General features: G+C 49.8%; 1 protein-coding gene across 5 annotated transcripts in view; it reads right to left on the reverse strand.

Annotated features, from left to right (window-relative positions):
* Positions 1-8,022: 8,022 nt before the first annotated feature.
* The window catches only part of PEBP4 (phosphatidylethanolamine binding protein 4), a 221,469-nt gene continuing 205,269 nt past the window's right edge, over positions 8,023-24,222 (reverse strand). For all 5 annotated transcript variants that reach the window (XM_038384592.2, XM_043502982.1, XM_038384591.2 and 2 more), the window contains exon 7: positions 8,023-9,535. In XM_038384592.2, the coding sequence (XP_038240520.1) occupies positions 9,444-9,535 (92 nt within the window). In that variant the 3' untranslated portion in view covers positions 8,023-9,443. The remainder of the gene's footprint in view (positions 9,536-24,222) is intronic.

Here is a 24,222-nt window from a genome sequence, read left to right on the forward strand (position 1 = left end):
AGATGCACACCTGATGGCAACCCCTCCACCCCCCGGCACCCATCATAGGGGGAAGCGAAGGGGCTTCCTGGACTTGAGAGGGGGCCGGCCCCCAGGCGCATGTGCAGTGACGGTGCTGGGTGAGTGTGCTGCCGGCGGGGAGAAGGGGGCCCCGACCCTGGAGCTCACTGTTGCCGGCAGAGAGAGAGCTGGGGGGACTGTAGAATCCTCCTCTCTGGCCCCAGCCCCGGGGCAGCCTGTCTGCACCCCAAACTCCTCATCCCCAACCCCGCCCCACCCCAGAGCCTACATCTCCAGCCAGAGCCCTCACCCCAACCCTCTGCCCCAGCCCTGAGCCTCTTCCTGCACCATGAACCCCTCATCCTGGCCTCACCCCGCAGTCCTCAAGCCCGCAGCCCAACCCTCTGCCGTAGCCCTGAGCCCCTCATCCCCAGCCCCAGCCAGAGCCCTCACCCCCCTAACCCCAACCCTCTGCCCCACCCTGAGCCCCCTCCTGAACCCTTCATCCCCAGCCCCACGCCACAGTCCTCACGCCCACAGCCCAACCCTCTGCCCTAGCCCTGAGACCATCCCACACCCAAACTCCTCATTCCCAGCCAGAGCCCTCACCCCCCACACCTCAACCCTCTGCCCTAGCTCGTTCTGGGAACCACGAAAAATTATACAAACCTGCTGTCCCTGTCGCCAGGCTTGGGCTGAGGGGCTATAAAATTGCACCGCAGACATTTGTGCTTGTGGGGGGAGCCCAGGCGCTGAAACTCCATGAGGGTGTAGGGTCTCAGAATCCATGGTCCAGCCCGAGCCCGAATGGCTACAATGCAATCCACAGACCCTCAGCCCAAGTCATAGACTCAGAAGGGACTGCAAGGGTCAGCTAGTCTAACCCCCTGCAATATAGTCAGTTGGCTCCGAGCCTCTGCCACCGTCTTTTATGAGTCCTGATTGACTCCCAGGCACCTACTCTAACCGCTCCCTGCCAGGGCTGGGAATAGAACCCCAGCCTAAGCTTGAGATGACACCCCCAGGAGGAATGCGGGTTCCTTGCCCCTGGCTTTAATCACTGCCCCACGAACTCTTCCCGCACTGTCCCCTGTCACATTTTTCCTGAGTCTTGATGGGCCCAGGCAGCACTGGGGAGAGAAAGAGAGTCCGAAGAAATGCGACGGGTGAAGGAGAGCTCCAGGCAGGGCTTGTCAGGCCCCATTGATGGGTCGCAACAGTGCGACTCCCGTCCTGGTCTGGGAATTAGGATGATTCAGCCAAGGTACTCCAGGAGGTAAACCGAGACATTTCCTGCTAAAGGGAAAATCCTGTCCCGGTTTTTATTCTCCGTGTTGCTAGTGAAAGTCAGGCTGGCTGCCAGTGCAGAGCTGCGGACGGGCAGGTATAGGGAGTGGTGGGAATGGAACCAGTGGAAAATGACTCTTGCTTACCCTTGTTCTTGCTTCGGGAGGTGAGGCTGGGAACTGTGTGTGACGCTGCACTCCATACGTTTTATGAAAATATGCTTATGAGAGTGAATATGATGTAACTGGAATATGCTTTATGCAACAATCTCTTGTAAGGTATCATAACACAGGTTGACAGGTTTCAGAGTAGCAGCCGTGTTAGTCTGTATTCGCAAAAAGAAAAGGAGTACTTGTGGCACCTTAGAGACTAACAAATTTATTTGAGCATAAGCTTTCGTGAGCTACAGCTCACTTCATCGGATGCATTTGGTGGAAAAACCAAAACCATTTTCCACCAAATGCATCCGATGAAGTGAGCTGTAGCTCACGAAAGCTTATGCTCAAATAAATTTGTTAGTCTCTAAGGTGCCACAAGTACTCCTTTTCTTATAACACAGGTTATAACCTACTGAATATATTCCTCCAATTTGTATGTATGTATAATTCTTGTATCTGAAGCTAGAAATATGAAGTATAACTCTGAGGTCCTATTGTAAGTATGCAAAGTGTGGGCTATTAATGAATCTTGGTGGCTCTCATTGACTAGGACAATTGGTTGTAAATGGCTCTGTTTACTTGCAATCCTTCCCCTGTATGTGGCTGGCCCAGGAAGAATGGAGGCTGGGGTCTCACAGGACATGTAATCATGTCACCTGATACTGGAATCCATCTTAAATCTGGTACTTTTTCATTTAGAAGGCGGGGGGGGGGCAGGACTCAGAGAGACAAAAGATTCTTGCCTTGTGCCAAAGCTATGAAAGGGGGTGTAACAGAAAAAAAGGGGCTTCCAGTCATGAGAAAACCCCTAGTTTCCCCCTAAGATGTCTGCTGGAACTAACAAGGCAGGGTTCTGGAGTACCAAGCTGGCAGGGAAAACAGGCTAAGAGGTAATCTCAGCACGTCAGGTGACAGTCCCAAGGGGGTCTCTGTGACCGAACCCGTCACACTGTGCTGTCTTTGCATTGGCCCCCTCAGCTCTCAGATACGTCCACAGAGCCAAGTGTGGCAGCACTGAACAGAGCAGAGTCAGGATGTTGGTATGAGAGCTTTGGAAAAGACCAGGATCCTGGCTGGGATAGTCTTGTGGCTAAAGCATGGGATTGGGAGTTAGCAGACCTGAGGTGAAGTCCTAGTCCTGTTGAAGTCAATGGGAGTTTTGCCATTCATTCCCATGGGGCCAGAATTCCTCCCTGGGGTCTATTTCTAGCTCTACCCTTGCCTTGTTGTGCCACCTTGGGCAAGTCACATCCCCCATTTGGTGCCTCTGTTTCCCAACTGTAAAGTGCCTGGGTAGGAGATAACAGACACTCACGTGGCAAGGTACTTATAAGGCCCAGTTGATTAATGACTGTAAAGCGTGTTGTGATCCTGTGACCGAAGGTGCCAGAGGAGGGTGGCGGTGTGATCAACTGATTATTTTATAGTAACACATTTCTAAATAATTACTACAAAGGGCTTGTGGTGCAAAGATTGCCAAAGAGATGATGCAAGGGAAGGGACCCAGGAGAGAGGGAAATCTGGGTCTTAAATAAAGGGAAGTCTCACATGAAAGACTAATTAATTAAAGGGATGATTAAAGGGGAAGTGGGCTAAGTGGCCAGTGGGTGCGGCCATTCTGATTTATTGCTTTAATTTCAGTTTTCCTTGTAAAGAGAGTCTAGCGCTGGTGCCAGACGAAGCAGCACAGAGGGCAAAGGCACGTGCAGGGTGCAACACAGAGGGTACATCTGTGCTCCTAGCACAGGGTGTTATGTAGGGATGTAGACATACCTGAGCTAGCTTTCATCTAGCTATCTTGGGTTCTGGAGCCGGGAAGCCACAGCCATCACTGGTTGTACAGGCCCACCTGGAACCCTGGTAATTACTTGCAGGGCTAGCCGGCACTGAAGCGCACGCTCCAGCGGCTTCACGGCTCTGGCACCTAAGCTAGTTGGGTTGATCTGCAGTCGCCCCCTGTGATAGCCGTGTAGACATATCCCGAGTGTGACAGGACAAATGTCCCCCTTGCTGCCCCATCAAGGTGCTTTAAACTTGAGATGCAGAGCATCAGAGGTTGAGTCTTTATGAGGCCATCAGGAAGGGGGGCAAATGTGATTGTGTTATGTGTTTTACAGCCGTGTCTTGAGGCCCCAGCTGAGATCGGGGCCCCATGGTGCTGGGCACTGTGCTGATGTACAGCAAAAGACTCACAGTCTCAAGGTTGTGCACATTTGTCCTGCTAGGTGCTATACTGAGACCAGTCGACAGAGTTCTTACGTGGCAGCACTACTGCTCTGCACTACTGACTGCAGGGACACAGTTGCGACAGATAACCTCCCCTCCAGCTGCAGCTGGAGACCATGTGGCAGATGTTTCCCTCATGCCAGCGCGGCCCCAGGTAAACTGCTCTGAGTTCTGTTTGGCGTGGGTGCACAATTTCCCTGCTCTGGCTCTCTGCCCTAGACACAAACCTTCATAATTTCACAACTTCAGCTGAAGAGTGAAACTACGCCTGAGAGGAAAGAAAATATGTCTTGTGGCTTTCCTGGGACCCAAAAGCTGACATTTGCAACTACACAAAACAGAGTTATACTGAAACCAAGTCCAGTAATGTCAAAAAATAATCAGGTGGTTATGGAGCCTGGAAACTGGAATCCAGACCAGCTTTGGGTCTGTCACATAACTGGTGTGGAAGTGGGTCCTGCCAAGAAAGAAGCTCTTGCAGGCTAAGATGGAGATGTCAGATTTGATGTCTCGGGATATTCAGCGGGGAGGATGATCTGATGGAAGCATGTTTCATTCACACACATCTCTGGTGACAGTTGGTTTCTCTATGGATCGACACTCAGATCTCCTCGCACTGTGGGGGCATCTGATGTCCCTCTCCTCTGCATCATCTTCTTTATGGTCCTTGTTCACTTTAAACTCTTCCCCTTCTTTAGTCAACCACCTCTGCCATCAGGACCTGACTTTGCTGCTCTCTGGAAAGGAGAATTCAAGGTTATCTCCAAGAGCCAGCAGAGAGGCAAGCAGGTGCCTTAATGCAGATACGGTTATGTCGCTCAAGACTTTCCTTTATCTAAAGCCCAACTAACACTGTGTTTCCTGGGTCCCTGCACTGGCTGTGTCCCCTTGGCACTGGGACTTGCTGAATAACCTGGTGGTGGGATCACCGAGCGGTGGTAGATGGAGTCAATGAACCGCAAGCCAAGTAGACAGCACGGTGGCACGATGGCTGGCATTGTCACTGTCTTGGGAGCAGGGATTCAGAGACTGACACTCTGTCCTGACTCCATGAAGCTGTCATGGTGGGGGTGCTGCCCTGCTCCAGGGGCTGTCCTTCAGCCGTCTCCCAAGCACCTTTCTGCAGGCTCCCCGAATGGAGGTTTAAGAGCCCCAGGGGCGCTGTGAAAAGAGCAAGACATGGCCTTGGTGCCCTATCCACTTCCTTCTTGGCAGTAGCTCTGAATCAGACTCTCCACAGGAGTCAATCAGAACTCACCCAGGTTCTGATACCTTGAGCATCAGCTGTTGCCGTGTGTGTCGTTGCTGGGTTGGCCTGCACAGTCAACGCACCCCAGCATTTAGCTCACCCCTGCACCTAAACTCCAAAAGGCACCTTGGTCCGTGAAACCAAATTCTATTCTAGGTGGTGAGCAAATAAGCGTGTGGTACATGCTCAGGGTGCACGCCAGAGCACAGGGTGGCACAGTAACCTCAGGGGAAAGGGAGCCAGGGACAACACAGCATCTCTGAGGAGCACGGGGAAGGCGCCTGTGGGCATGTTTGTGTCTGGTGAGGTGGACTCTGATTGAGGTGGTTGTGGGTTCATAGATTCATATATTCATAGATACTAAGATCAGAAGGGACCATTCTGATCATCTAGTCTGACCTCCTGCACAGCGCAGGCCACAGAATCTCACCCACCCACTCCTATGAAAAACCTCACCCATGTCTGAGCTATTGAAATCCTTAAATCATGGTTCAAAGACTTCAAGGAGCAGAGAAGCCTCCTTCAAGTCAACCATGCCCCATGCTACAGAGGAAGGCGAAAAACCTCCAGGGCCTCTCCAATCTGCCCTGGAGGAAAATTCCTTCCCGACCCCAAATCTGGCAATCAGCTAAACCCTGAGCATATGGGCAAGATTCACCATCCAGATACCCAGGAAAGAATTTTCTATAGTAACTCAGATCCCATCCATCTAATATCCCATCTCAGGGGATTTGGCCTATTTACCCTGAATATTTAAAGATCAATTACTTACCAAAATCCCATTATCCCATCATACCATCTCCTCCATAAACTTATCAAGTAGAATCTTAAAACCAGATAGATCTTTTGCCCCCACTGCTTCCCTTGGAAGGCTATTCCAAAACTTCACTCCTCTGATGGTTAAAAACCTTCGTCTGATTTCAAGTCTAAACTTCCTGGTGGCCAGTTTATATCCATTTGTTCTTGTGTCCACATTGGTGCCGAGCTTAAATAATTCCTCTCCCTCTCCTGTATTTATCCCTCTGATATATTTATAGAGAGTAATCAGATCTCCCCTCAACCTTCTTTTAGTTAGGCTAAACAAGCCAAGCTCCTTAAGTCTCCTTTCATAAGACAAGTTTTCCATTCCTCGGATCATCCTAGTAGCCCTTCTCTGTACCTGCTCCAGTTTGAATTCATCCTTTTTAAACATGGGAGACCAGAACTGCACACAGTATTCTAGGTGAGGTCTCACCAGTGCCTTGTATAACGGTACTAAAACCTCCTTATCCCTACTGGAAATGCCTCTCCTGATGCATCCCAAAACCGCATTAGCTTTTTTCACAGCCATATCACATTGGCAGCTCATAGTCATCCTATGATCAACCAATACTCCAAGGTCCTTCTCCTCTTCCGTTACTTCTAATTGATGCGTCCCCAACTTATAGCTAAAATTCTTGTTATTAATCCCTAAATGCATAACCTTACACTTCTCACTATTAAATTTCATCCTATTACTATTACTCCAGTTTACAAGGTCATCCAGATCCTCCTGTATAATATCCCGATCCTTCTCCGAATTGGCAATACCTCCCAGCTTTGTATCATCTGCAAACTTTATTAGCACACTCCCACTTTTTGTGCCGAGGTCAGTAATAAAAAGATTAAATAAGATTGGTCCCAAAACCGATCCCTGAGGAACTCCACTGGTAACCTCCCTCCAACCTGACAGTTCGCCTTTCAGTAGGACCCGTTGCAGTCTCCCCTTTAACCAATTCCTTATCCACCTTTTGATGTTCATATTGATCCCCATCTTCTCCAATTTAACAAATAATTCCCCATGTGGCACGGTATCAAATGCCTTACTGAAATCTAGGTAAATTAGATCCACTGCATTTCCTTTATCTAAAAAGTCTGTTACTTTTTCAAAAAAGGAGATTAAGTTGGTTTGGCACGATCTACCTTTTGTAAAACCATGTTGTATTTTGTCCCATTTACCATTGACTTCAATGTCCTTAACTAATTTCTCCTTCAAAATTTTTTCCAGGACCTTGCATACTACAGATGTCAAACTAACTGGCCTGTAGTTACCCGGATCACTTTTTTTTCCTTTCTTAAAAATTCAGATTCAGATTACAGCTGCTACGGATGGCTAGCCTGGGAGACAGCAGGAAGTGAAAGTGCTAGCACTGCAGGTTCCCCTTTGAAGCTAGAGGAGATTGGATGAGAGCTGCAGAATCATCATGGAATCAGAGATGGAAAAAGACCCGTGAGGTCACAACTTGTTCATCCCCACTGTGGGGCCTGGTGCGGATTGTTCCCTGCTTGGCATTCTCCAGAGCCAAGCGATGGGGGCCCCTAGTATTTCTCCTGGGAGGTGATTCTATAGCCTAGTACATGTGTGCATGATGCTTCGGCAATGTAGAGCACTGTATGTGCTATTATGGAGCAGATATTCAACAGAGGTTTCCAAGTGCTCGGCGCCTACTACCGGAACCAGGTTTGCGGTAAATCTCAGCACTCATTTAGGCTCCTACATAAGGGCCAGAGTTTCAACAAAATTCAGCATCCAACATGTACTCGACATGCTGAGCTCTCTTGCAAATCTGTCTGCTAAGCTCATCCCTGCCTTTTTATACCTGCCCTGAGCTCAATGGCATTTCCCTCCAACCCAACCCAGAACTGTGAAAACACCCTGGAAGAAATCCTGTCTTTCATATGTGGTTCTCCAATTGCTTTACAACCTAGCTAAGCTCCATGACCTCCTTGGGTGGTAGGTCAGGATCACTAGCCTTAAGTTTTTCGGATGGGGACACTGAGGTGCAGAGAGGCAAACTGAGTCATCCAGAGAGTGAGTCAGTGGTGGAGAAAGAAGTAGAATCCAAAAGTCCTGATTCCTATCTCCACCTCTAATCACTACATCACACTCCCTGTTGGAGCTAGGAATAGAACCCAGGACAATCAATTCCTACGCACAGCTCCAACCACTAGATCACACTCCCTCCAATACAACTGAGTGCTGGGCCTGTATTGGTGCCTAAATACTAGAGTGCTGGCTGCTTTAGAAATGCACAGGTAGATCCTGTGGGAAAGAGACCCCACAGGGTAAATGTTAACGCAAACGATGTTCAATGGCACATTTTATTCTGATTGCTGCAATTAGGAACAGGTATTAAAGAAAAAAAAAGCACAGACAAAACAAAACCCCACAAAACCCCACTCCCACACACAGAGGCAGGAAATGCTACACTGAGCTTAGTCCAGAAAGAAAGAAACAAGTCGAAGGGCAGGATCTGGCTACTCTGTCCCAGTGGGATTCCCAAACCACACAGCTTAGAGCCTGTCAGTGACAGAGCCAGAGGGACCCAGCTCTGACAGTTTCTTTGTCACTTCAGTACTAGACACAACATCTGGTACACAGCTGTGCTGAGTTCAAGACGCTTGCTTGGGGGGTGACCACAGAGCATGGGACTCGAGGAATGGTAAACCTGGATGGTCACTGCGAAGGCCTGTCTTCAGGACAGCCATTGGAAAGGCTCCTGCTACAGCCCGGGGGGAGGGGGGGCTGTGCTCGATTCTGCTCTCACTCACACTGATGTAATTCCATTGGTTTGACTGGGTCCTCTCCTGCTTTAGATGGCTGCAAGTGAGATCAGAATCAGGCTCTCCAAACTGATGACCCTCTCTCTGCTCACCACCACGCCAGGGCCAGACTGGAGGCCACGGGTCTCTTCAAGAGACTCAGCATCTCTCTCTAATACCCGTGGCACTGCTGGAATGGTGGCTTTGGCAGCAGCGGCGGCTGTGCAAGCCAGCTGTGAAACTTTACACCAGGCTGAAACCAGAGGGACATACCCTAGCTGAGAAAATCCCAGCTGGGTTTTTGGGGTAGGGGTGGGTTTCTAGCTATATGGACGAGGACAGTTTTAGCATGTCGAAGGCAAGGCTGGTGCAAAGGAGCCAGAGGGCAGGCATAACTCCCAGGCACTACCCTCGAGCCCAAGGTTGCACTGGCCCCTGCAGCCCTGAATAGGAAAGGTGAAAGCTGCTTCCACAGGGCCCTGTGCTGGCGCCCTCACTGGAGGGGATAAATCAGGCTCCAAGACAGCTTCAGGAAGTGCAAAATACCACGTCACCTCCGCAGACTGCCCGCATGGTGCTAGATAAAGCCCATCACAAAGGGCTTCAACAAACCAGCAGGGCTCTAGCTGTAGTGCAGTCAGGTTTGCATCTCTATGGTGGCATTGGTGGGGCACCAGGGTCAAAAGCTGAGCACTGTGCATACTGGAGGAAATATGACTTGCTCCAGTGCATGGCACCGGGCTGGCCTCAGCAGTGACTGGGGTACTGAATGGAAGCAGGTGAGGAAATAACAGAATGGGTATAAGCATTCATAGAATTCACTTTCTAGAGGGCAGAGGCTGAGTGTGACATTTTTCAGAGCCTCACGATCCGACAGGGAAATGCAAACAACTCAAAGCCAAGAGGAGCGACACTCTTCCGAGAGGAAGCTCTGGGGCTGGCCTCAGATGGAGATGCTGCCTCTAGTCACTGTGATGTTGAGTGAGGAACTGGGTTGAAGCCACGGGGGATCCAAGCCGAAACTGCTCAACGAAACGCTCCATTGGCCAGGAACCTGGAAAGAGACCAAAAAAGTTGGAGCGAAAGTCAAACTCTGAGGGCTGTTCTGGCTAGCAGTTTCAACTGCAGGCACCGGAAAGAGAGATGTTCATGCTTGTAATGGGGCTGGGCATATACTCAGCACTGGGGCCTGCCATCTGGAGCTCCTGGGCAATCAACCAAGGACAGAACTTGCCCTCTGAGCCCACAGTCCCTCACTCGGCTGTTGGGGCCACCCACTGAAAGCCTCAAAGCAGCTCCTGAGTTGGTCACTGTTCCGTCTGCCGGCGTTTCCACTTGTCGCCTTTCTTCCTCCTCTCCACTAATGAGTTTCCCACTGGACTGTAATCCTGGGTATCAATGGTCACTGTCCAGCTCTGGAACGGGTCTGGCACAGGGAGTTTGGCCTGCCAGTGCAAATTCCAGCTTCTCCAGCCCTGACCTGGAGAGGTAGGCTCGAGAGGAGAGAGGCCCAGTCATTCTTAGCCCCTAGCTCTCCTCACCTTCGTCCTTTCTGTTTCATCTCCTCTGAGCTGGTAGTTTGCACCGGAACACATTGATCTCACAGAAGGGAATGCTTGCTACAATGACCGGCGCTGAGCATGAAGGTAAGGGACTTTCCAGACCGCTGCCCCACGGGACATAGAGTGTAAGGGACCTTCATCCATACTGGTGACGGAAAGGTGGGCTGGAGCCCTATGGGAGTGTGCTGGGGGGAGGAACCACACCTCCTGCGTTTCCAATCCACATTAGCATGGTGAGGATTCACGCTGGACCAGTGTGGGCCGAGTGGTGACAAGCCTCATGCGCAGCTAGGGTATCACTGTGGAAAGCTCCTGGCGTGAAAAGACAGCTCCTCAGCATGGACTTCAATGGAGCGGTGCCCGTTTACACCAGCTGAGGATCTGGCTCAGCGTATTTGACACACATTCCGTGGCTGCATCAGCTGCTGCAAGCACCAAATGGGGCAGGCCAGCCTGCAGAGAGCAGGTGTGATTCTCCTCTGTGCTGGCTGCACAGGGAGATCCAGGACAGGCTTGTTCTAATGTGCTGCACAGAGATTTGCTGTTTATTTTTCTGACCTGCATGACACAGACCACATCCTGCCAGGAGAGAGGCAGAGCCAGAGAGAGAAAGAGGGACACTGCCAGTGAGACGCAGCCTCTCCTGGACCGTGGCACATGCCAGCATGATTAGGTGACCCCAAAGCTTCCCTGAGCCCTGCTCCAAACCAGTGCCAGAAAAGGTCTGATGCTCTTGTGCATATTTCCGGGCTGCTACAGTCACTCTTGGGTTTTGTTTGTTGTAAATGCTGTTTGTTCCTTTCATCTTCCTCCCCCTCCCGCCCCCTTCTGCTTCCTGATGACCTTTGGAGCTGACCTTCCCACGGCTTCCCACAAGCCCACCCCGAGATGCTGTGGAAATCCCCAGCCACTGAGCCAAGATGCAGCCTGCTGGGGAGGACGAGGGAGCTTCCCAGGCCCCATTCCCTTGAATGAGACTGGGGGCTGCATTAAACAGGCAGTGCCATTAACCCCCGCAGCAGACTGTGCGTCTTGGCTGAAAAGCCTCTGGGGTATTTTGAGAGCTTCTTGGTCCTTCCTTTCTGATCTCCCCACCACAGATAGGCTTCGACCCCATCTCTGCCAGATAGATCCAGGGGAGGGGAAACTCCTGCCCAGTTGCCCAGTGCATTCTGGGAAAATCTAAGCCGCTCTCCCATATTGCCTCGGGCTGGGCCAAGCAGGGGCTGATGCAGGCAGTGACTCCTGTCCCCCTACGTCGGGGTCAGAGGTCACCGTGGCTGGCTTGCTCACACAGGAACCAGGACGGGAGTGATTTTCCTCCGAAACAAGAAGGGAAACCGCTCGCAGCCCCAGCAGGGCTGTGACCAGCAGCTTGTGGAGGCGATGCTGACCGGTGTATGCAGGGAGGAATTGACAGCACCCTGCCTGGCGGTGGGGAGAGGGCATTCCTTCCACGCCTGGGGGCGGTGGGACGCCCCTGGCCTGACAGAGTGCTGAGTGCATTTTTCCCTTGGGCAGGGATGGCAGGGATGCCCTTCTCCTTGGTCGGGGGGCGGGGGACAATGCAGAGGTGGGAGAGACTTCCCTATCTCTTGCTGGAGACTCCTATACGGGGAGGAGGCACCAAACACATACAGGTCCCATCATGATCTCTCCTGTAGTGGGCAGAGATTCATCCCTGTAGGCTCCGAAATAGGATGGAGTCATCTTCCCTCTGACCCTCCTGGGTGACCGATGTTATAGTTGCACTCAGAGAGGCTGGAAGGGGTATTAAACAGGGTGTGACGTGTTACATGGCCTTCCCTGTCCCCCTGGGCCTGAGAGCTGGGCAGGGATCTCAACAGGGGGAGCGTCTCCTAGGCCAAAGCCAGGGGAGAAAGTGGCACCTTGCTATGCCAGCAGGTACACTTCTTCCATTGAAGCTAATGACAAAACATGGAGGCCAGATGTCCCCATCTTTGGGATGTGCCCAGGTGCCCACACTCTGAGGAGTGTAACAAGCGCTGGCAATGTCACCTGCCCTTAGGGGAGCACCCATGTCTGAGAGGTGTTCTGCAAAGGTGGCTTTGTGGGGAGGAAGAGTGGTCACTAGCCTGCAACTCTGGCAACCTGGGTTTGATTCCCCTGCTCTGCTACAGATTCTCTCTATGACTTTGAGCAAGTCACTAAACTACTCAGTTCTCCATCTGCACAATGGGGACAATAGCAGTGTCCTACCTCACGTGGGGGTGGTCAAGTTCCTTCAGTCTTGTGTAACTACAGTTAAAGTGGCAAACCCCCCTAGTGTGGGCACAGTTATACTGGTAGAAAGGTGCTTATGTGAGTGTAGCTTAATCCAGTTTGGCAAAGCAAAGCTCACTCTACAGTATAAAACACCTTATACCAGTATAACTGTGTCAGTAGTCGCAAAAAGAAAAGGAGTACTTGTGGCACCTTAGAGACCAACAAATTTATTTGAGCATAAGCTTTCGTGAGCTACAGCTCACTTCATCGGATGCATCCGATGAAGTGAGCTGTAGCTCACGAAAGCTTATGCTCAAATAAATTTGTTGGTCTCTAAGGTGCCACAAGTACTCCTTTTCTTTTTGCGAATACAGACTAACACGGCTGCTACTCTGAAATGTGTCAGTAGTAGGGCCTTTACTTGCATAACTAGGCTGGTAAAAATATTCCGCCCCTAAGGGATGGAATTATGCCCATGAATCTTGTAGAATATAGATTAGCACTTGTTCCATTGCCAATTTAGCCCATTCCCATTTACACCAGAGAATTCCCACCCTCTCTCCAGGGAACTTCGTGTTAGGCATGATCCAGCCTGAAGCAACTCCACTGAGGAGTTACCTTAGAGTGGCCCCAGTGGAGCTGGGCTTGTGATCTGGCCCGTAGCTCTTTTAATCCTTTCTCACAACTCAATTCCTTAGTCCCCTTCATCCACTTCATGGTTCACCTTTGCACCCCCTCTCGCTCGCTGGTCTCCTCCTTTTGTGCCTGTGCATGGACACGGTATTCCCAGTCTCGTCTCATCACAGTCAGAGCTTCCCCTCACTCGTGCTGAACAGCAGCTGTCTCCACTGGCCTGCAGTCGGTGGGGCTGCTGGAGGAGTGAAGGGCTATTCAGTGTGAATGAGGGGATCAGAATCCACCTCACAAAGACAGACTGTCCTCACCCTGCTCTACAACATGATGCCTCTACTGATGACAGGCCACAAATGCATAAGCCGGCTGTGTCACATTGTATGTGTGTGCCTGATGTGGCAACCCTGACCTTGGTACTGGGATACTCTGAATTAAAGCAATGAGAAAATATCACTGCAACAAACTGAGATGGCGCTGGGCCTCCTTCTGTCTATTAGGAGCCCTGACGCCCTTGTGCACCTCTCTAACGCTGGGTTAGGATGGCATCACTTCGCAGAATTAAAATCTTATGCCACCCATCCCTGGTGCTTTTGCAAAACAGCTGAGCTAAGTGGTGTTGCTTCATCATGTGCCTCCCAGACAATGGCTCCAGCGCAGAGCAAGTGAGCAGTGGGGGATGCATCCTGACTCAGGCCCCTCCCCTTTCCTGCCACAAGCGGTAGGAGGACTCACACGTGGCCACTGACTCCAGTTGAGTCAGTGCCTTAGAGAAGGGACCATGCAGTTTAGTGCTTTGTGGTTCCGCAGCTGGGCAAGAGCAAAAAAGCCCCTGTTCTACTGTCAGAGCCTTCTTTTTTCCATGAGACTGTCAGATTTAGGCGAAGCTTGAGGAAGTGCTGATCATGGAACGTATGGGTCACCGCCTTGACGGGGCGTAGAGGGGCACACTGTGTGCAATGCTAGCTCAGTCACCTTTCCCTGTGCTGCCCCACAGTGGGGCCTTCTCTCTGTGTGAAGCAAGCCTGTGTGTAAATGGGAACTGATCCTGTGTTTGGCTTGTTGCAGTGGCCAAGGAGCCTGGCACGTCAGTACGTGCTGCGGAGAAGAGGCTGGCTGTGAGTCTGAGAACAAGCTGTGCTGCATGCTGACATTTCCATGTGCTGTGGCCGAGATCCCCACTGGCCTTGCTTTCCTTTTATTTGTTTGTGCATGGGAGGGTAGCGTGGGCAAAAGGGGCTGGATTGAAGGGCATGGAGACTGTTTACCCACAGGCAGCATCAGCGCCAGCTTCTCCCCCCAATCTGCCTTGCTCCTGACCCGCAGGGACCCCCTCCAGGGGGCAGAGGGGAGTTCAGGCCTTGTCTACACTAGGAAGTTGTACTGCTATAACTACACTGGCATCGTTAAAGCAGCCCAGCCTAGCATGTTCACAGTTACATCCGGATAAAGGTGGTATATCCCAGAATAGTTTTTCCCGTATGGGAAGGGGAAGAAGCTATACTGGTATAAGTTACCTTTGTAGCTGTGTAACTGCATCTATATGAGGGCTTGTGCTACTATAACTATGTCGGTAAAAAAATCACCCCCGTCCGACATGGCTAGCCTCAGGCTCTCAGACACTGTTAGTTCCTGCCCTCTCCACTTCAACTGAAGAGAGATTGCAAAGTCTGGCACTGTTTAGTTTTGAGAGGAGAGAAATGAAGAGAGACATGGAAGCTCTTCAGAGCAGGGACTGTCTCTATGATATGTTTGTACAGCACCGAGCACAATGGTGGGCCTGGCCTCTAGGCACCCCTGCAGTACAAATAATACATCATCATCATCGAGGCAAACAAAATATTATTATGACCATTAATTATTTGTACTGAGATAGCACCGAGGAGCCCCAGTCACGGACCAGGACCCTCTTGTGCTAGGCATTGTACAAACACAGAACAAGAAGCTGGTGCCTGCTGCCGTGAGCTTGCAATCTAAGTAATAAGTGGGGTAGAGAAGGTAAATCAGGGGCTCCTATCTATCATTCCTCATAATACTACAGCAAAGGGACTTTCAATGACACTGTAATATAACCAATTGAAAACTGATAAAAGGAAATTCTTTTATGATACAATACATCCCCGTAGAACCCTCTGCCACTAGGTCTCAGTGAGGATGGAGCTTAGTGGGGTTCAAACCAGGATCGGATGTTTATACATATGATGAGAACATCCATAGTTAAATAAAACATGTTAAAAGGGACACAAGCCCTCCTGCGTCAGGGCTTAAGCCAACTCTACTGATGGGGGTTCAGAAGAAACTTCTATTTAGGTTATTCCACAACTACCCACTACACTGGAGGATCTGGTACTGGAGTAGACAGATCACTGCTCTGATCCAGTACGGCAACTCCGATGGTCCCATCAAGGAAGCTGGCTAGTGCCAGTAGTTCTGTGAAGTTGATGTTGTTCACTGGGACTTGGCTTTAAACCCACCAAATGTATTTTCAGAAAGCAACAAAACAGCCATTAGATAGCACCAACTTCTGGCTGCTGCTAGCTGGATTCAAACCTCAATCTAGAGAGGTCACGGGCTCTGTAGCCCAGTCCACTCCCAGCTTTCTGAGCCTGGTTATCAACCCAGCCTGCCTCATCAGACCTTGGATGTGAAATCAGTGCTGCTGACCTCGGAACGAATGCCTCCCGTTGCTCTTTCTTTCATCCACCCCATCAATTGGCGGCACAAGATTTTGAGAGGCTGAAAATGGAGAGCATCCCTCTGCAAATTGCTTGCGCATGTGCCAGCCAGACATACGGTAACCTAGCAATGTGCCTGCCATCTTTACTGACAGCGGGACCCCATGCCCACTGACATCATCGGGAGGATTCCCATTGGCCCCAGTGGGCGTTGAGTCGAGCCCTTCGTCCCTTGGGAAAGCTCCTTTCTCCCAGTATATTTCAACTGAGTTAACCAATGCCCTCTTGTCTTCCTCCCGAAATGTTCCTCACCATAGTACAGCTTCCCAGGAGGCAGGTGCTCAGCTAGGGACAGTTTTGTCAAGATGATAAAAGAACAGACATAAAAGCAATAACAGTTTCCAAGTGAAGCAGGATAGTCTGAGTTCAGGGCAGTGGTCTGTGACCTGATAGATCTGGATTCACTCCCTGATTCTGCTCCCTGTGTGACCTTGACCACATCACTTATTCTCTCTGGCCTCATTTCCCTCAGCAGTAAAGTGGGGTAACGATTCTCTTCTTTCTCCTGCCTTTGTCTTGTCTATTTAGATTGTGAGTTCTTCGGCAGGGACTACCTCTCGCTATGTGTTTCTACAGCGCCTCGCACAGTGGTGGCCTGATCTCAGCTGCAGTCTCTAGGCATCACTGTAATACCAATAATAATGCTCATAATAATGATACTTTGCCTTTCTCTAGTGCCTTTCATGGGAGGACTTGGAAGTGCTTTACAAACCCAAGAGGCAGGCAGTATTTAAAGGTTGTGGGGGGATGTGGGTGTGGGGGGGGGGAAGAGAGGGGCTGTTACAGACCTGGAAACAATTTTTTTTATATGAGCTGGGTTGCTGAAGGGTGGCACTTCTAGCACTGTCTTACCAAAGCTGTTTTACCCTCCACTTTTGTCAGACCACTTTAAGTACTGGAGGTAGGCCTATCTGATCCCCACTTTACTCAGTGGATCCCCATTGAGACTCAGATATTTCCCCATTTCCTAAGGATGTTGGGAACCTTTCGTTAATGTTTATAAATCCCTTTAGAGCCTTGGATGAAAGGAGCGAGAGAAAGGCACAGCAGGGTCATTACAGTGCTGCAGGCACATGCCCTAGACATACACTGCGCATTGCAGGAAAAGGGGTTTTTCCTGACCTACTTTCCTACCTGTTTCAGAGTAGTAGCCCTGTTAGTCTGTATCCGCAAAAAGAACAGGAGGACTTGCGGTACCTGAGAGACTAACAAATTTATTTGAGCATAAGCTTTCGTGAGCTACAGCTCACTTTATCGGATGCATTCAGTATCCACTGAATGCATCCACTGAATGCATCTGATGAAGTGAGCTGTAGCTCACGAAAGCTTATGCTCAAATAAATTTGTTAGTCTTTCAGGTGCCACAAGTCCTCCTTTTCTTTTTCCTACCTGTAAGGCTCATGTCCTTGGGGAAAGCACCGTGTATATCCCACCTTGCCCAGCAATGAGCTGAGTGGCTAAAAGTCTGGATAAACAACTCTATGACCACATATTGACTGCCTGATGGGCGACAGATCTCAGTGGTCAGAAAGCAGAGGTGTGCCCGAGTGAGTCTGCAAATGGCTCTCACATGCTGACATCACAGCTTTGAGAACAGAAATCAAACCTGGGATTTCCCTGACCCTTGCTACCCGAGACACCCTCACCCCCCACAGTGCCTAGGATGACCACAGCCGTGGGTGTTCGAAAGAGCACCAGCCTCGGGGGGCCAAGATGCCCCTCAAACCCTGCATGCCTGAGACACCCCCTAACCCCAGGTGCCTATGTGTCCCCCCATCCCCACATGCTGAAGAACCCCCCCTCCACACACACACCCCCTAACCTCAGGGGCCAAGTTGCCTGCTATGCCTGAGGTGACCCCTAGCCCTGGAGTGTCCAGAACGAGATTTTCCAGGATGGTTTTTTGGGTTTGGTTTGGGTTTTTTTAAAATATTTGAGCCTAGCAAGACTATCTGCAGCTAGAGTAAAACAGCCCCTCCCTTGCCCCGCTAACCCCCACGCTGGCTGGCTAAACTGAAGAGATTATATGATAATGGGAGCCAAGTGAAACGGCCTCACTCCTCCACCCCTCAGCCCGCAGGGTGATTTCTTTCTGCAAATATTTGACAGTTCCTGAACCACTCTGTTGCTCTGACACCGAATGGCCTAATTGATTCACTAATGCTTGGTGCTGGTGATTCACCAGAGATCTTGATTAACAGCCAAGGGTAGGAGAGAGAACAGCTTGGGATCGGGGGTGGGGAGGTCAGAAGGGCCATGACCCTCTCCCCTCCAGAACAGTAAGAGGTTTCATGATTCCTTTGGTCCATTTTCAAGCTCATTTCCTGGAGGATTATATCATAGGGTTTCACCCTTATCTGAGTGCTTGCTGCAGTCCGAGGAGCTGAGAACACTCCACAAACACTCCCTCTCACAACAGCCCCATTATCCCCGTTGTACAGATGGAGAAACTGAGGCATGAGGGAGTGGAAGCAACTTGCCCATGCTCACACTGGCAGAACTGGGAATTGGGGCTGCTGGGCCAGATGCCTGCTTCACTGACCTAACCGCTAGACAGTGCTCTCTCTCACTGGACTGGGTTATTTTAAATGAACTTTCACAGCACCACTCCTGCCCATCCCGTTCCTGCGCCATCATTGCCCACTAGAGGAGCTAGTGAGCAGAGCAAGTTGTTCTCTATCTTTTTGCTCCTGACTGGTGCTGCAACCAGAACATAAGGTCTCCCATGTGCTCTTAAGGACCAAGCAGCTCACAGGCTGACTGGCCTCCTGAAAATCTGAATGTGCCTGGTTCTGTTCTTATGGAACCCTGGTGTAAATCTGGACTGACTCTGCTGAAGTCAGCGATGTACCTGGTGTAAGCTGGGGGGGGAGGGGAACCAGTCACTACAAATCCTGGATCGTAGGGTCTGGAGGTGAGTTCTCTCTAGCCATTGATGGAAGGTCTCACGTGCAACGCGCAGGCACCATTGCAGGAAGTGGGAATCAAACTCCATCCTGATATCAGCAGAGCTCAGAGGGCAGTTTGCGTTCTGTAATTTATCTGCCTCATCACCGGGTATGTTCTCAGTGATAGGAGACCTGATGCTTTTCTGCAAAGATTAATGATGTCCCAGCAGAGGTAGGCGGGAGTCCTTTTTACCATTAAATAACACCCAGAGACTTCTACACTTTGGATAATGCAGCTGAAAAGTGCTGGATTTGCAGCACTGGTTCAATTACTTGCAGGGAATATCTGCCAAGTGGCAATTCCGACTGGGAAGTTAGCTGGGAAGTTTGGTGCAAACTTTGGAAGGGGTTTGACGAACTCCACTGCTTGCTGCTCAGCTCTTTGAAGGAGCTGGCTTGTAGGGATTTTTGTTCCTTCCCTTTTGCTGCGGCAACCGTCCTTTGGCTGGAGGGATGGGATTGGGACTATTGTGAGGACTGAATCTAGAGGCGTGGAGGAATCAGGGCTAGCTCCGTAAGATTTAGGGGCCGCAACTGCAGTTTGTGGGCTTGTTCCACATTCTTTGGAACTAGAGTTGCTGAGGAGTGGTCTGCTCTTGAAGTCTCACTGCAGTTCTCTGCACTGTCTGGGTTTCTGTGCAAGGCTCCTGGACTTCCTTATGATACTCAATGCTTTTATAGCACCTCCCATTCCAGGAGCTCAAAGTGCTCATTACTTAGCTTCAAAACACCTCTTCCCGGCTGGCATTATTTCCATTTTACAGACAGGAAACTGAAGCAGAGAGGTTAAATGACTCACCCAAGATCTCAGAAAGAGTTGGAGGCAGAGTCAGGAATAGGACTCAGAGTGCTGGACAACCCCTGGCCTGTACTTTAATCACAAAACTATTCCTACTACACCCTAGAAACCAGAGGTGACCCATCTTTTTGAGGGCTCGGCAGTCTGGGCAAGAAGCTGCTTGCCAGACATGAACTAGGTCTCCTCGCTCACTGCCCGGGGGAAACCTTTGGTCATTCAGTACTATCAGGGCAGCTTCCCATTTACAGCTCCAGCTGGTAACCGGGGAGGCCATGACTGCTGTCCCCAGGCTCGCACTCTAACTGTGTTTGCCAGAACAGGGTCTAGGGCACAGGCTGAGACAGCACCTTGTAATGTGGTTCTTTCCCATCTGTCCTGCACAGGGGCCAGATCCAAAGTCAATCGAAAAACTCTGATTGACTTCAGCGGGTCTGGACTGGGCCCAGCGTTGGCAGCGCTCTGCTCGAGAGCACCCTGTTTAGACGTAGTTCAGACTCATGCTGTCTGGACTGCCATGTAGACAAGGCCTTAGAGGGAAGTGGGACACTACCATAGCTCTGCCACGTGGTGCCCCAGGAGAGTTAAGATGATGATTATTAGTGTTATTAAGCAGCTTTTATACCTGGCTAGCTCCTTAATGTCTTTATTCTCTCACTGAGGCTTTGCCAGGAGACCAAAAGCTCGGGATCCCCGTGTGGAATTTTAACGCACAGGAGGCTGTGCTCTGGTGCAGATGCTGTGGCTGAGTTATTTATCCCAGAGTGGCCTAGCTGTGGGGACGCAGCTTCTGCTTCTCATCCAAGTCCTGGGTCTACCTGATTTTCCAGGTGGGTGGAACCGAGCCCCAAGGAGTGCCTTGCACAATGTCCTCTTGTGAGTCACTGGCACAGCCCTGATGGGAATCTAGCACTGGGCAAAAGAAATATCCCCCAAAGAGCATGGCGCTTTGACAGCATACCTGAGACAGGTCGCTGGGTCCTGTGGGGGAAAGCTGCCCTCTGGGTATTCACATCTGCTGTTTCTCTGCAATGTTCCCTTCTGGGGCAATTCCTCCAAGGGGTAGCGTGGTGAACACTTGTGAAAATCAGAGTTTTTTCACATGGGCGCTAGTGGGAATCTGTTCATGCTTTAGCAGTGACTGCATCCCACTCACAATAGATGCACACACTCACCAATAAGGGACACAGCTGCCTAAGAATTCCTTCTAAGTCAGGAAACACTGAAAATCCCTGGAATCACCACCCTCCCAAGCTTCCTTAAAATTGTGGGTAAAGGCCGCAAAACAGAGCATCTCCCATAATAGGATCTACTAAGGAACTGGTTAGGCAGGGTGCCGAATGCCCACTACTAAAAGCACCCTCAACACCCTGACCATGGACATCGAGGGCATGCAGCACCTTGCATGATTCGTCCCTAACAGAGTAACTGCAGTTATGAGGCCTAGAGGTCTACCACTGTGTGAATAAAAGGCCTGACGAGGAAGAAGAAATATGTGGTTCTGGGAAAATAAGGGAGCTGATCCTACAAGGCATTGAACACCCTCAGCTTCCCTGGACATTAATGGCACTCACAGATTCCAAGGCCAGAAGGATCCATTGTGATCATCTAGTCTGACTTGTCATATAATAGGCCAGAGACCTGCCCCAAATAATTCCTAGAGCAGGTCCTCTAGAAAAGCATCCAATTGTGATTTTAAAATTGTCAGCAATGGAGAATCCACCACGACCCTTGGTAAATTGATCAAATGGTTAACTGCTCTCATCATTAAAAATGTACATCTTATTTCCACTCACCGCTTTCTAGCATTGCGTCCTACAATTCAGCCATGGCATGCACCACACAGAGAGCAAAGGGGCTGTGTCCATCCACCCACCACCGAGCAAACTGGTGTCTAATAATCCAGATTTTCCGTTTACTTCCCTCTCAGCTGCTGATCATGTCAACTCACATTACATGTGACGCATGCAAACCACTCCAGACATATCCCCTCCAGTAAGAACCTCACACGGCTTCCCAGTGCAAACAGGGCCCATCACAGATAATCACTGCAATCCTGAGTGATCATACTGCTGTGATAACACCCTGTGTGATCAGAGAGAATATTATATCCCCTCCCTAACATATAGAATTAGAACAGGTGAGTTGCTCCCTGTAAAGGGACAACTCACACATCAGCCATTAAATAATCCAAAGAAAATTCACAGGCTGAAATGCAGCACTCCCTTTCTCATACATGGTGTAGGAACCTTACATATCTTCCCCCCACCCCGACCGTTAATGGGATTTGAATGCAGACGAAAAGCAGCAAAGCACAGACTCTTGCCACTTGAGCTAAACCACTTATGCCCTGGGAACAGTAGTAGGCAGCTCTCATCTGTGGACCAGCCACAGGGGGCCATACTGTACAAACATGCTGTATTTAGGTATTGCCTAAAGAGTAAGGGTTGAGTATGCTCTGAGTAAAGGACTCAGACTTTGTCCCCTCGTTAACTGCAGTCGCTTCGGCAGCTGTGGGCTTCTCCCTTATTTTACAAAACACAGCAGGACAAATTCTCAGTTTGCTAATCCATAAAACCCACTCAAATCCGGAGTTTTCCTCCATTGCTCAGCGGAACGTAATAGCAGATACAAGGAGCTCTCAGATCATTTTTTAGACTCTGTGACTATATGACCTGGGAGCTCCTTGCTAGTACCCCATGTGGTGGTATAATGAAAGACTCAACATCAACCTCACTTGTCAACCTGCACGGTGCTCTAGTGTGGGGCCTGAACTACAGCTTCAGGGCCAAACACACCAGGAACTGGAGACTGTTTGAATCCAGATTCAGGCTCTCAATCCAGCTCCATCTTGCCTGCCAGTTATCTGTGTGAATAAGGGAGGTCCTAGTGTATACATACATGCCTGCACACAAACGTACGATAAGCCCAGCAATTGGACTCTTGCACTTCTGGCCTCCTGTGCCAATCGCCATTTTCAAGGAGATGCCTGGGTGAGTTGTGATCATGACACAGAGTGAAAGCAGCAGCGCCAGATACCCTCGAAGTCAAGTGCTGGTTTTAGCAACACAGTCCCGGGGCTGAGTTTACTTGTCAGCTTACTGGTTTCACTGGATCACTAAATTCCCCAGTGCAGAGAGGGAGTTTCCCTCTATTTGTGCATCAGAGAAGATATTAAACAAACAGTTTGAAGCCAGACCAAGTTGTGGATTAGGTGAGTGTGTTTGACATTTTACAGACCACAAACATTATCTTTAATCAGTGAAAATGAAATAGATGTAACCCTTTCAGCTCAGGGTGAAGCTGGAGAGAGCTTCCAGTGAGGGAGAAAGGCTTTTGCATAGCAACAATCCTGATGTACCTCCTAGACTGTGAACTCCCAGTATTTCCATCTTCAGTAAGAAACATGGGGTCGCATCCCTCAGCTAGTGCATTATCGCATAGCTTCACTGGAGCCAAAGCTACACCGCTTTACACTTCCTCAAGATTTGGCACATGGAAGCCTGTCTGAGGCCCCAAGCTGGGATTTTTAAAGCTGTGAGAAGACTTCCACACGGTGGCTTTATTTGTTTAGGAGGATTGGGTCCAGACAGCCTGTATTGATGGAGTCATGCCCAGGCATTTAAACGACCCAGGATAACTTCCATGTTGGGACAGGGAGTGCAGTGACTTGTCTGTCACAACTGCGCTCCAGCCTGTGGCTGCATGTGAGATGGATGCTCCTCATGCATGGAATTTTGTTGGCAAGGCAGCGGCTCAAAGGGACCTGGTCATTGCCTCACCAGGAGATGGCAGTCATGAGAGCTTCAGGGAGCAGACCAATCTGTCTGTGGCAGGTTGTGGAGTTTAATGCGGGGGACCAGGGATAAACTGAAAGGACTTCTGGGGTCTATCTCCAGCTCTACCACCAACTTGCTGGGTGACCTTGGCAAGTCATCTAACTCTGTCAGTGCCTCAGTTTCCCCAATTGAGAAATGGCGATCATGATACTGTGCTGCAAGGCTTAATTTCTCCTTGTAAAGAGCTTTCTGATCTCTGTGTGAATGGTGCTATGTTTATGCAAATTATCATTAGTAAGGGTTGCCAGGCACATGACTGACAGATCCATTTGCTTACCTCCTCGCACCCTGGAGGATATATCTAGGCCACTTCTCAGCCAGCTATCTTGGCATCTGTTTTCTGACCAGTAGCTGCTATTCTTATGTATAACTGTAAACTTCTCTAACTGCCCATCCAGGGACGGAAAAAAATAGGATTTATTTTACTTTTATCTTTTGCTATTTTAATTTTGTTCCTTTCTATTTTCCATTGATCTGAACAAGGAGGAAAAAACATACGTAGGTCGCAGTTTAGTGCCCTCTTCTGGAGGTCTGAGCCCCTCTGGGTCTATGTGGAGCAAACGGCTTGCTGTTAAGATGTCAGACCTCTGTTTTATTAAAAGGGCACTGCCTGCTTATTTTATGCTCAACATGCAAGGTGGCTGTGTGGGGGGGAGGGGAAAGTTTTATCAGTGGCTAATGGGAAGAGAAATGTTTTCATGATCTTTTACATTAATTTTCAATGGACCCATTTTAGGAGGGAATTTAAATTTAGAAGCCCTGATCCAACAGTATTGTGCTAGTACACAGAGATGTGAAAATAAATAGAAACAGAAGAGGAAGCTGACTAACCCTGTTTCACTGTCCCATCAGCCCAACTGCAAAAACTAAACAATCCGTTAATAGATACATTCGAGCTTTAAAGTGCTTCAGTTGTAATAATCTGAGCTCATCCACATGCCATGCTGTTTAAGCCAACGGCTAGGTTCTCTTTTTATGTTCCAAACAGATGAAAAGTCAAAGAAC

This window comes from Dermochelys coriacea, chromosome 26, assembly GCF_009764565.3.
Source record: "Dermochelys coriacea isolate rDerCor1 chromosome 26, rDerCor1.pri.v4, whole genome shotgun sequence".
Taxonomy (NCBI): domain Eukaryota; kingdom Metazoa; phylum Chordata; order Testudines; family Dermochelyidae; genus Dermochelys; species Dermochelys coriacea.